The 14,124-nt window shown below is 34.8% G+C and overlaps 1 protein-coding gene across 1 annotated transcript in view; it reads right to left on the bottom strand.

Annotated features, from left to right (window-relative positions):
* Positions 1-3,614: 3,614 nt before the first annotated feature.
* Positions 3,615-14,124, bottom strand: part of UBA6 (ubiquitin like modifier activating enzyme 6) — an 88,679-nt gene continuing 78,169 nt past the window's right edge. The window contains exons 28-33 of the mRNA XM_006079842.4: positions 12,794-12,911; positions 10,813-11,006; positions 9,946-10,073; positions 7,533-7,620; positions 7,230-7,324; positions 3,615-5,848 (exon numbers count right to left, since the gene is read on the bottom strand). Of these exons, the coding sequence (XP_006079904.2) occupies positions 5,698-5,848; positions 7,230-7,324; positions 7,533-7,620; positions 9,946-10,073; positions 10,813-11,006; positions 12,794-12,911 (774 nt within the window). The 3' untranslated portion in view covers positions 3,615-5,697. The remainder of the gene's footprint in view (positions 5,849-7,229; positions 7,325-7,532; positions 7,621-9,945; positions 10,074-10,812; positions 11,007-12,793; positions 12,912-14,124) is intronic.

Here is a 14,124-nt window from a genome sequence, read left to right as displayed (position 1 = left end):
CCCATTCAGTTCAAATTGTGTTGTTCAAGACCTACAAGCAGGTCTTCAAATATAATATTGGCATAAAGGTAAAGATAACCACACATACAAGAACACAAGATAATGAGAATTAGCAGAAACAAACATAGAGCACCCAGGAGAGCTTCAGATTTGGGAATTATTAAACACAGACTATTAAATAATAATGCCTTTCATGTCCAGTTAGATGAAAGATATAAAATTGCAGCAGGACAATTAGAAACTGTGACATGCTAGGTTTGCATATTTGAAATTAGAAATTTGAGAACAAAAATACAAAGGGCTAAAAATAAGCAAGATGCATTACAAAACACAGGTCAGAAAGATTTGTTCCACCAAGTATCAAAAATAATATATCAGCTATAGTGATGAAGACAGTATACCAGCACAGGGATAGAAAATGAACAAAAAATACAGCAAGATATGTATACATATATGGATATGACACATGACTTTGGTGGCACTGCAGAAGAGACTTCAGTAAATGGTGATGAGGCACTTCCTAGGATATAGAAAAGTAATTCCTCATACATTAAAAACTTAAAGTATGGAAGTCAAAACGAAAGCTTTAGAAGGTAATACAGAGGAGTATCGTTTGACTTTGTGGCTTCAGAGAACAATTTTTAAAAATTCACAAAAAACTCTAGCCTTAAAACAAAAAATTTGATACTTTCCAGTAAATAACCATTAAAAAATTCTTTATATCAAAGAACATCATAAGAGAGGGAAAGGCAAGCCAGAGTGGGAAAAAATATTTGCAGTTATATAGCCAACTAAGAGATGGGAATACCAGACCACCTGACCTGCCTCTTGAGAAACCTATATGCAGGTCAGGAAGCAACAGCTAGAATTGGACATGGAACAACAGACTGGTTCCAAATAGGAAAAGGAGTACATCAAGGCTGTATATTGTCACCCTGCTTGTTTAACTTCTATGCAGAGTACATCACGCGAAATACCGGGCTGGATGAAGCACAAGCTGGAATCAAGACTGCTGGGAGAAATATCAATAACCTCAGACATGCAGATGACACCACCTTTATGGCAGAAAGTGAAGAACTAAAGAGCCTCTTGATGAAAGTGAATGAGGAGAGTGAAAAAGTTGGCTTAAAGCTCAACATTCAGAAAAACTAAGATCATGGCATACGGTTCCATCACTTCATGGCAAATAGATGGGGAAACAGGCAGACTTTATTTTTTTGGGCTCCAAAATCACTGCAGATGGTGATTGCAGCCATGAAATTAAAAGATGCTTGCTCCTTGGAAGAAAAGTTATGGCCAACCTAGACAGCATATTAAAAAGCAGAGACATTACTTTGCTAACAACGATCCGTCTAGTCAAGGCTATGATTTTTCCAGTAGTCATGTATGGATGTGAGAGTTGGATTATAAAGAAAGCTGAGCGCTGAATAATTGATGCTTTTGAACTGTGGTGTTGGAGAAGACTTCTGAGAGTTCCCTGGACTGCAAGAAGATCCAACCAGTCCATCCTAAAGGAGATCAGTCCTGAGTGTTCATTGGAAGGACTGATGTTGAAGCTGAAACTCCAATACTTTGGCCGTCTGATGTGAAGAACTAACTCACTGGAAAAGACCTTGATGCTGGGAAAAACTGAAGGTGGGAGGAGAAGGGGATAACAGAGGATGAAATGGTTGGATGGCATCACCGACTCAAAAGACATGAGTTTGGGTAAACTCTGGGAGCTGGTGATAGACAGGGAGGCTTGGTGTGCTGCAGTCCATGGGGTTGCAAAGAGTCAGACATGATTGAGCGACTGAACTGAACTGAGCCAACTAAGAACAGGATTTATACTGCTCTTTAATGAATCAAAGAAGAAAAAAATCTGCCAACACAAGCAAAAAAATGGGCAAAAGAATTGAAAAGTCACTTCACAAAAAACAAAAAGTGGCCAGCAAACATATAAAAATGTATTCAATTTCACAAGCAACTAGGGAAATGCAGAGTAAAACTTCAATGAGATATAACTGCACATCCAAAAGATTGGCAAAATTAAAAAAACAAACAAACCTGTTAACACCAGAGTTGAGCAAAGTAGAAAAGCACAACATCTCTGTTGCTCAGGGAAAATTTTGTTTTAATCTCATAAAATTTAAGATGTAAATATCCTACAATCAAGGACCATTCCTAGGCATACATAGCTTGGTTGCACTAGGTGAAGGGATAGGCTACCCACTCCAGTATTCTTGGGCTTCCCTAGTGGCTCAGATGGTAAAGAATCTGCCTTGTAAGGCAGGAGACCTGGGTTTGAACCCTGGGTTGGGAAGATACCCTGGAGAAGGGAATGGCTACCCACTCCAGTATTCTTGCCTGGGTAATTCCAAGGACAGAGGAGCCTGGCGGGCTACAAAAGAGTCGGACATGACTGAGATTTTCACACATAAAATAACGTTCACTGTGCAACTGTGATCCTCCTTCCCCGAAAACCCACTGTCCACAGTCAACAGAATGAATGAAGTGTTACATTAATGCAAAGGTAAATTATACATCAATGATGATGAACAAAGTTGTTACAGGCAACAACATGGATGAATCCTATGTTGAATGAAAGAAGAATCCCATCTTGCAGGAAAATATAGTATAATTCTATTTACATAAAATTAAAAAACCATCAAAAGTATAGTATTGCTTTAGGTACAAACATAGGAGGTAACATTATAAATAAAAACAAAGACACAGTTATCACAAAAGGTAGAATAGTGCTAATGTGAGGGGAAGCTGGTTGTGAATGGGAAGGGACTATAAGGGGAGTTTCTGGGTTGCTGTCAATTTTGTATTGATTTGAGAGCTTGTTATACAACTAGTTACTTTAAAATTATTCCCAAAATTGTGTATTTGTATTTTATGTACTCTTTTGAATATGTATATACACACAAATGTGTATATATATGAATACATATATATTTCTTAAATAAAGAAAGCTAAGACATGGCAAGAAAAACAAATTATCGACTGGTTACTTACTGGGACACCCAAGACTGCAACTTCCTGATTTATGTTTTGAATTTGTTAAAAGTAAAATAGTTAAAGCAATACCTAATGACTGTATACTAAATGATTATGTATTTACAATCATAATGAAATTTCTGATAATATTCACTGCAGTTGAAAGGTATTAGGTAAAGAGATTTTTCTCCCCCCTTAAGATCTCACTTTACAATTACAAAATAGTGAACTCTAAACACTGCTAACATTTTTTATGCCTTATCAGCGCCATCAGGGTGTATCATATTACACAAAAAATAAAAATACACATCTATATCCAAGTTCTACCTCTGGGACAATTTAAAGGAACTTATAAATTAGTAACATACTGCTATGAACTCTATAAAGTAATGAATGGGCTTTAGAAATCCCTGACCAACAGTCTGGGATTTACCAGATTTTCCCCCTCAACTGTTTTAACAGTTTCCAGGAGCCAAAAGCACTTGGAAGTAATGTCCCTCCACATCCAGTGAGTGCTGCATCTCCATGACTGCACAACTTGAAAACTAGGAAACACCAAAACAATACTACTCATAAAATGAATAGTAAAACTGGAATCTCCAGAGTCAACTTCAGAACAGGATTTACAATGATAATGTAAAATTTCTTGATTTATTTTTAATAAGTAAAAAATCACTCAGTGGTACTGTACAAAATCAAATCATTAATTTTTGCACCTGGTATTTCAATCACCAGCAGTGATCTCATGGTACAGAAATAAAACAGACAATGAAAAAAAAAAACTGTCATTAAATTCATGCTGGCTTTCCAGTTTAGCAGAACTAAATAGAAGAAATAAACGGCAATACTGTTACCCATAGGAAAAAAAAAAGCAATGACAAAATGGTTTCACATTTAATCATAAAATGAACTTAATCTTTGTTGATTCTGTTTATATCTGCTAAAGCACTGATCTCCAGAAATAAGAACTGATAGCCAGGTTCTGTTCTAAATTTACTTCTGAAGAGATGTAGAGATTTATATAGAGTAAGTAAGATACTAGATCATAGTTGAGAATTATTGAATGGCTACCGAGAAAGTATCAGTTGCTGTCTAGAGTACAAAACAAAAAAGTGGAACAGACTTCTTATAGGAAAGTTCTTTTATTAGTGCTAGCCTCTAATGTTCCAAGCCACAGAGCTTTGATATTCCTGAATTCACTTTTAAGTAATATTAATTTTAAGCACTGTGTTTGCAATATACATGAAGTGAGAGGGAAGGATATGACGAACCAAAATTAATTGCTTATTTCAAAGGTAGTCAGTTCCTTTAGACTCATCCTGTCCACTTATCCTTGCCTCCAATGCAGATTACCCTTTAATCATACAAACTCAATCTCCATTCCCAAATATATTTTCCCAATAGGATGATGCTTTTACAAAAGAATGAAACAATATGCCTGGTTGACTAAACTATATACAGATGGAATAAAAGGAAAGTTAAGGAGGGAATAGAAAAAGATATCAAATTGGATTAATACTGATGTGAATCTGTTTTTAATTTATCAAAGTACTTATTAATGGTCTGAACAGAAAAATAGAGGAAAAGCAGCTAGAAGAAGGAAATGACATTCTGTGGTTACGAAATGCCAATTGCTTTAGGACACATATCACTGAAAGTAAATGAAACACTTGCTGTTTTCACTGAGTTTACAGTGTTGAGTATACTTTATGTTATTTTAACGAAAGCATTTCTATGAATACCTGCAATAGCTCCTAGCAGAAAACAGAAAGTTTCTATCAATAAAGATCTAAAAAAATAAATTTTCATCTTTGTCAACTCCCTTTCTGGGAATGAGGAATTAAATAATACATTTCCCTTTAAAATAAAAAAAATTGTTTTTCTGTCCATTTGTTTGCTGGAAGAAAAAAAAATCAAGACTCAACTAGTGATAATTTTTTAATTTCTACTCTTCATCAACTTCTAAGGACACTCCATATACAAAACTTTTTAGTCTTATATACTATGACAGTTAGGTTTAGAGTTCCAAATAAATAAAACAGCCACATTAGAAGGCATACTGATGAATCAAATGACCAACCATATTTATCTGTTTGCATTTGTGGATTCTCTAAGAGGGCTGTCAAGAGTTCACACAGTCTTGTTAACATTTAGTTCCGGTTAACACCTGTCATCATGACTTACGACACTGATGCTGTCAACAAAGATTCTTATTTTGGAGAGACAGTGATATAGCAAACTCTGGTAAAATGAGCAGAGGTAACATTTGTACAATTCTAAATGTCTACTCTTTATCCACTGCTACTATCCCCCCACCTCCATTGATGTTAAATTCAAAGCCTCATCTTGAAAGGTGTAGGGAGCCAAATACTATTTGAAGAGAAAAATGGGCCTCAAATACTAAACAACAACAACAACAATTTATAAAATGAGATTAAACGTTTTGGATAATTACATTTGTAACTTTAAATTTCTTGATGTTTTATCTCTTCTAGTCCATTCCAGTTCAAAGTTGCTTGTGATCACATCCACATATGAAGCACAACACGAGTGTATATACTATGCTTCAAAATCCTTTACAATTCTTCACTGTACTTTCTTTACTGATGGTTCCCTTAAATTAAGGCTTTATCAAAGAGAAATCCATAGCATTTTGAGCTGACTTTTTAGTTCCTGAATTAAGTGCATTCTTTCCAAAATCAAGTAGTCTTAAATTTAAGACAACTTCTGTTCATCAGTGTCATGACTAAAGTAGTATCTTACTGGAGGTCCAGGTAAATCTTCGTCTCCATCAGCATCTGGAGCAAATGACACAGTAAGATCCACATATTTCTTTTCAGCAGAGGGTTTCACAAGTTTATGCATTCTAAGAAAAATAAACAAGGACAAATAATTTGGTAAAGTCTGTAAAATAAAAGAGTGATTCAATGATTATGTTGTCCAAAGAATCTGATCTTGTTTAAATTTACTTTTAAATGTAGTAATTCATCTGCTTTCGTATAATTAAGGAAATGAATGAATGATTTACCTAACAATTTTTACCTCTGTTGGTAATGATAAAGAATACAGATCATTTATTAAAAAACACCACCCCCCCCCGAAAAAAACCTCATAGCAAAAAAACCCAAAATGTAAGCAATGCTTTTAAAAAATGAATATATAGATGGGAAATACAGATTCCTGCTCTTGTGAATGAAGCTTATATTATTAGTGGGGGGAGATGATAATATAGTGACTATTAGTGACAAATGTTATGAGAAAGGGAACAAGTAGAGCACAATAAAGGGGATTAGGAGTGCTAGGCTGGGAGATTGGACAGGATATAGTATTAGATGGGGTTCAGAGGGGCCTCTTTAGCAAGTGCAAAGACCAGAGGTGAGAGTTAGTCAGATGGCCATCTCAGAAAGAGTTGTAAGCAAAGGGAAAAACTAGATCAAAGGTCCCATGCTGGAGAATGCAATGTTCAAGGAAAAGGAGGGAGTTCACTATAACTGGAATATTGTGAAACAAGGACAGAGAAGTATGAAAGGAACTCAGAGGAGTAAGTGGGAACCATATACTTTAGGGCCTTGCAGACCACTGTAAAGACTGGCTGATTTTGCTCCCTCCCTTCCTTTTTATCTCTGCTCAAATGTCAGCTTATCAAATCAAAATGTGACAGGCAGAGGGATTACCAAGATTATCTAACATACCAATATACTGTAGCAATTTAACATACCTTTATTCTGCTTTATTTTTCCATAGCACTTACCACCATCTGATATTCATGTCCCTCCTCAAGAAGGTAGGGACTTTGCTTCACTCACTGGTATATCCCTAATGCTCACAAAAGTACCTGGGATACAACAGGCACTCTTCGAAAAAATGTGTTGAATAAATGAATGACAATAACAATTGGCATTTTTTTTAATACTTCAGTTTCACCAGCCTAATCCTCAGTGCTTGCACATAAGAGGTGGATCTGCTTTTACTTAGTATATTGATCAAATCAGGTTTCTAAGCCCATTAGTTTCAAAGCTGACTCAGAAGTACAATAAATTCACAAGAATATTGTAATCCTATAAATCTCACTTGGAAGGCAGCCTACGGAGCTTGGTACATTCACTGTCTTTATTTCTGTCATTAGATAAGAGTATATCATGTATTTTTATCTGAACTTCAATAATCTCTATACTTAATTTTCTAGTGTACATCCAACTTATATTTCAATTTCTAAGAATCTCTTGCATACAATGTTTGATACTTACGTTAACTTCAATCTTTTTGCATGACCAGGCACTATAGGAACATAGAGCATTTTGACTCCCTGTACCACCATTGTTGGCTCAATTCCATACTTCTCCTAAAAATGAATACCAAAAAGAAAAACAATCAAAGCTCCATCCAAATAGAAAATGGTTGTGACAATGTTTTACAACCAGTAAAAAGAGAGCAAATTTCTGATAAATAATATTTATAAAAACCTCTTAAGAGTCAGACATGACTGAACACTAATGAGATCATGTATAAAAACTAACAGACTCAAAGCAACTAATGAATAATTGTCTCACTTTGACTGCATTTATGAAATCCAAGAGGGTGAAATCTTCTTTTCCATGTATAGTCCATCTGTCCCAAATTGTAAATGATATTCCATTTCTGTTGTAGAAAAATATTCAGAACAAAAACATTTACATTTTTTTCCCTGAGTAATAATAAAAAAAACCCCAGAAATCCACTATTTGTGGTTTAACTAGATATTAATGTGTGAGTAAAAAAAAGGAAAATATAACTTAAAATATTCCAAAATCTTACTTCCCCAGTACACTACACAGGTAACCATTTTTATCAGTACCTTGTTATGTTTCCAATGTCTCATTATAAACCAGTATGTCTTAGCAAGAGAGTTTGGTTCTCAATAGCTGCATAAGTTTCACTGTGTGGATGTTTCCGTCTCCTATCATTGGACACTTGGGTTGTTCTAATCTTTGGCTATGATAAACAATGCCAGAATGAACATCCTATACATGTATCATTTGAAATGAGTGAAACCGTTTATGCAAGTTTGAAATATAGTGCTGTATATGTTTTAATATGGGTTATATTATTTTATATTCTCATCAATAATGTATGAGAGTAAAGCTTTCTCACACTCTTGCCAAGATGGTAATTTTCAAATTTTTTTGCTGTTACCAGTTTAAACTGTAAAAAATGAAAGTCCCAGGGAATTGTTCTGCTTTGTCATACAGCTTTTGGAACTAGATGCTTATTCTCATTATCCATTAGTCAGACACTAGGGGTGGCTTCTAATTCATCCGAGTTAGGCAAACATAGATGAAACATAAGAAAGTACAATGCTGAATAGTGTGGCAGATTAATAGTGTGCTGACTATACTATGGCTAGTTTAGTCAGAAATGCTTCATGCCAGATGCATAAGAATGAAACTGGACTCCTATCTTCCACCATACACAAAAATTATCGATTATCAGAATGAACCAAACACCTGAATTAAGACCTAAAACCATAAAATTCCTAGAAGAAACCTTAGGTGGTAAGCTCCTTGACTCTAGGATTTGGTGATGATTTTTTAGATTTGACAGCAAAAGTAAAGGTGACAAAATAAAAATAAACAAATGGGACTGTATCAAACTCAAAATCCACATAGAAAAAAAAAATCAACAAAATGAAAAGGCAACCTACTAAATGGGAGAAAATATTTGAAAACCACATATAAGGATTTAATACACAAAATATATAACAAACTCAGACAACTCAATAGCAAAAAATGCATACAATCCAATAACAAAATGGGCAAATGACCTGAACAATTTTCCAGAGCAAACATACAGATGGCCAATAGGTAGATAAAAAGACGCTCATTATTACTATCAGAGAAATACAAATCAAAGCCACATTGAGGTATCATCACACACCTGTTAGGATGGTTATCATCAAAAAAAACAAAACGTAACAAATGCTGGCAAGGATGTGAAGCAATTCAACCTCTTGTACATTTCTAGCGGGAATGTAAAATGATACAGCCACTATGGAATGCAGTATTTAGGTTCTTCAAAAACAACAAAAATAGAAATACCATATGATCTAGCAAATCCACTTCTGGGTATTTATCCAAAGAAGATGCCAACACTAACTTGAAAAGGTATCTGTACTCCCATGTTCACTGAAGCATTGTTTATATAATAGCCAAGACATGGAATCAATCTAAGTGTCCTTTTTGGAGGAATGGATAAAAAAAATTGTGGTGTCATATACAATGAAGTATTATTCAGCCGTAAAAAGAATGAAATTCTGCCTTTTGCAACAACAGAGATGGACCTTGAAGACATTATACTAAATAAGTCTGACAGAGAAAGATGGATACCTTATCACCTTATGTATATGTGGAATTTAAAACAAACAAACCATCTCTCTTCCCCAGAAAACTAACTAGGAAAAAACCAAAAAACCCACAAGTTCATAGTAGCAGAGGCAGGTGGTGAGGGTGAACGAAATGGATAAAGGGAATCAAAAGGTACAAACTTCTGGTTGTAAGGTAAGTCATGGATATATATAATGTGTAGCACAGTGACTATAGTTAATAAATAATACTGTACTGCATATTTGAAAATTGCTGGGTGAGTAAATCCTGAATGTTCTCATCATAAGAAAAATTCTGTAACTATGTTTGATAATGGATGGTGATTGAACTTATTGTGGTAATCATTTCACAACATATACACATGTCGAATCATTGTGTTGTACACCTGAAAGTAAATTAATGTTGCATGTCAATTATATAATTTAAAAAAAAGGGAAAAAAATGCTACATGAAGATGGGGTTATGACCTTGTCTTGAAGTGATAGAAAAGATATGTATGTGTAGAGAGGAAAAGGAGAGATAAAGCTATTATTTTTCCCTTTTAAAAAGTAAAAAAAAACTATTTCATTCACATTATGCAAGAGAAGCAGACCTTCATGCATACCTGATTTCAGTTTTTCTTACTTCAGATGTCTCTGTAAACACTATGATTGGAATGGCTAAGTTAAGGAAACAATTTTTGTAAGCTTCAAATGGATAGTCACCAGCTACTTTGATCATCTCCAATGCAACCTAGGTAAAAGAAGGTGATCTGATTATATAAATAGCCTAAAACTAACTATGGCTTTAATTGCACATATATAATTTTCCTGAATTCTTCTCAAGCATTTCTGTGTAGAGAATAAAAGTAGTTATTAGACTAGAGTAATAAAGATTTCTGTAAGTCTAATTAATCTGACCATGTACTCTTCCTACTTTGAAAGCAGACACCAGCACTCAAGAAATACAGCTGTCTGAAAGCATTTAATAATAGGAACAATAACTACATAGCTTCTACGAGTAACACTACAGTATAGTACAATAACTAGCATGGTCCTAAAGATTCTAAATTGTTAAGGAGTTGTTAAGGAAAGACTAAATCGAAAGAAATCCAAATCACTATTGAGAACAGCATTTTTTTAAGGCAAAGAACTAAAATCTAATATTATCAAAGTGCAAAGTCTAGGATAGTTCATTTTATTCAAGAAAAATAAAGCACATATAATAGCCAAGATACAAAGATGATTAAGAGGATTATTGCTTGTAAGAAAAATTATACTCTAACTCAATGGAGCTTATTTAAAAATGTTTGCTTTGTCTGTAAAAGTTCAAAATACAAGATTACTGTATTTTCAGAAATACCTTACAGTTTTAAATTATAAGTATCCTTCCTTCTCTAAGATCTCCGAGTGAATGGTTTAGGGGTGGTATAATAGGGAAGACAGGAAAGAAGCAATGATATAGCAACATTTTCACAGAATAATAATCTCACCAAGCCAGAGACTGCAGCAGTAGATGTTGCTATAGCAGGTATAATTCTACCTGCTATGCGCTTTGTTTTCAAACGGTCAGCGGGTTCAATACTATACATTTTGGCACGAAGATTTGATGCAGCTGTGATGAAATCTATGTGTCCATTATGATCATCATCTTTTTCAAATGAAAGCACTGCCATCTGAAGGTCACCTGATGATAACCAGAAAAACCAAGTTTGCTAGTAAGTAATAAAGGTTTTACTAAGTAAAAAGCAATGTGGGCTCACTACTGTTGAAGAATTTTTTCTGTTTTGTTTAGCTTTTGTAAGTAACTGAAAAATACCAAAAAAGAAAAAAAGAAAAAAGAAAGAAAAGTCAGAGAACTTAAGTTATTGAAGGACATGAAAATGATGGCTTTAATACCATTAAATTAGAGAAATTTTGATATTATAAAACTTTTCTAAAAAATATAAAAATAAAGCCGTGGCGGATTCATGTCAATGTATGACGAAACCAATACAATATTGTATAGTAATTAGCCTCCAAAAAAATAAATAAAGTGGAAAAAAAAAAAAAAGGCCATGTACATTTACTATTAAGCAGTTTACAATAAAAAAGTCAACACTGGGTACTGTTCAAAAACCGATTCCCTAAGTACTACTCTGAAATATTTTACCTCTGATAACTAAGAATAGAGTCAACTGGTCAAATAAAAACAAGTATTTGGGGGGAAGTTTTTTAGATTAATTTGTGGTTCCCCAAATCATTCTGTAGACAGATGTAGCTTGATCTGTGATGAAATAAAAAGTAAGAAATGGTAATAAGTTTTTTCTAGAATTCCAGTTATTAACTTAGGATATCAACTGTTTACTTGCAAAATAAATAGTTGGCTGTAAATCACACAGTTGTGTCCGACTCTTTGCGACTCCATTAACTGTAGCTCGCAGACTCTGTCCATGGGATTCTTCAGGCAAGAACACTGAAGTGGGTTGCCATTCTCTTCTCCAGAGTAACTTCCCAACACAGGGATTGAACCTGGGTCTTCCGCATTGCAGGGAGATTCTTTTACTGTCTGAGCCCACCAGGGACGCCCTAAATAGTTGGCTAATCTAGGCTTTTTTCTTGAATTTTACTGGTCTTTATGTAAAATCCCCAAAGTTTGGAAACTGCTGATTTATGTAGTTAAAGGATACTGAGGAAGTCTCAAAACATAAGCTAGTACAGATCTGTTTTTCAGTAATTAAAAGTTCAGTTTTTTATATTTAAGATCATTTAGCAAGGGTGTAACAAAGGTCAGATTTATATTACCTGTGTATAATTATGGAAGCCAAGACGAAATCTGTCTACAATTTTTTTTATCCTAAAGTGATTTAACTGGGTCTATGGGGTCGCACAGAGTCGGACATGACTGAAGCGACTTAGCAGCAGCAGCAGCAGGTTTAGTCTGGCTTCTCTGGTATCTCAGCTGGTCAAGCATCTGCCTGCAATGCAGGACAGCTGGGTCCGATCCCTGGGTTAGGACATCCCCTGCAGGAGGGCATGGCAACCCACTCCAGTATTCTTGCGTGGGGAATCCCCATGAAGAGAGGCGCCTGGCGGGCTGCAGTCCATGGAGTTGCAAAGAGTTGGACATGACTGAGCAACTAAGCATGCACGCACACATGCAGGGTTAGTCTCCACAAGGACTCCATTTTTCATTCATTATGCTAGCGGTAAGTTATAAAGCAATGACATAACAGAATCTCAAGGATTAAAAGAATCAGAACAACAAAAACAAAGCAGACGTACATATCAGCCTTTAAGGGTAAAGAAATGGTGGAGAAAACTGGTGAATTTAGTTATAGTTCAAGATGAACAGTGACTTTCATATGATCATGAAATCAAGTTAATATCATTATTATTACTGTTATTATTTAATTTCACAACCTTCTGAGTGTAGAGCTTAGTGAAAATAAAATATTTTTAGCTCAAAATAGTTTTATAAGGATTTCCCCTTACTTGTGGTAGCTTCATTAGATGAAATAGCCTTTTCTAGTTGGAAAATAGCATTTCTCTCATCTTCACTGCTCACAGGAACCTGGTCCGGTTTCCTTGCAGTTTCATCTGTTTGAACAACCTTTAAATATATGTATACATACTCATTACTGATATCACCTCTTACACATAAGCTTAACTAACATATCTGCTTTTATCAAACAAGTCATAAAGAGGAAACATTCTATCTAGTTTAATTAGATTATTAACCATTATGGTCGAAAGTATTTTATACCTTATATTGGTAAATAATATTATTTACATATTTATTATCTACTGCCTCACAGTGACACATAAACTCTATGAGAAAAGGAGTTTTTATCTGAGAGAATCTCAATATATCTAAAATAAACCTAAGTTAAAAATACTTACTGAATACTTTATAAGATCTGAGTTCATACAAATTTCTTTTAAAATTTCACACTAAAATCAAGTTAATATTAATCAATAGCTTGCAATTCTGAAAAATCAACTTCAAAACAAATTATGTATCTCTAACTAGTGCAAAGTTATTTTGTGTCTCAAAGAAATTGAAGAAATCCACAAATCACATAATATGGGCATGTAAAATATTTACTGAATGCTGACAAGAAGTTCTACACCAAAAAACATGTGTTCCTTCTTATAGCTGCATGCTTAGGACAGCATATAAAAGTAATTTATCTTTAAGAAATTACTTATTAAACACAAGGTCAGAGAAGTTCAGATCAGTTCAGTTCAGTCACTCAATCATGTCCGACTCTTTATGATTCCATGGACTGCAGCACACCAGGCCTCCCTGAGGCCTATTCAAACTCATGTCCATCAAGTTCGTGATACCATCCAACCATCTCATCCTGTGTCGTCCCCTTCTCCTCCTGCCTTCAATCTTTCCCAGCATCAGGGTCTTTTCCAGTCAGTTAATTCTTCGCATCAGGCAGCCAAAGTATTGGAGTTTCAGCATCAGTCCTTCCAGTGAATATTCAGGACTGATTTCCTTTAGGATTGACAGGTTGGATCTTCCTGCAGTCCAAAGGACTCTCAAGAGTCTTCTTCAACACCACAGTTCAAAAGCTTCAAGTCTTCAGTGCTTAGCTGTCTTTACAGTCCAACTCTCACATTCATACACAAGTACTGGAAAAACCATAGCTTGATTAGATGGACCTTTATTGCCAAAGTAATGTTTCTGCTCTTTAATATGCTGTCTAGGTTGGCCATAACTTTTCTTCCAAGAAGCAAGCGTCTTGAATTTCATGGCTGCAGTCACCATCTGCAGTGATTTTGGAGCCCAGAAAAATAAAGTCTGTCACTGTTCC

Source organism: Bubalus bubalis, chromosome 7 (assembly GCF_019923935.1).
Source record: "Bubalus bubalis isolate 160015118507 breed Murrah chromosome 7, NDDB_SH_1, whole genome shotgun sequence".
In the NCBI taxonomy this organism is placed as follows: domain Eukaryota; kingdom Metazoa; phylum Chordata; class Mammalia; order Artiodactyla; family Bovidae; genus Bubalus; species Bubalus bubalis.
The sequence above is the reverse complement of the archived record's forward strand: the minus strand, read 5'-3'. Positions and strand labels throughout refer to the sequence as shown.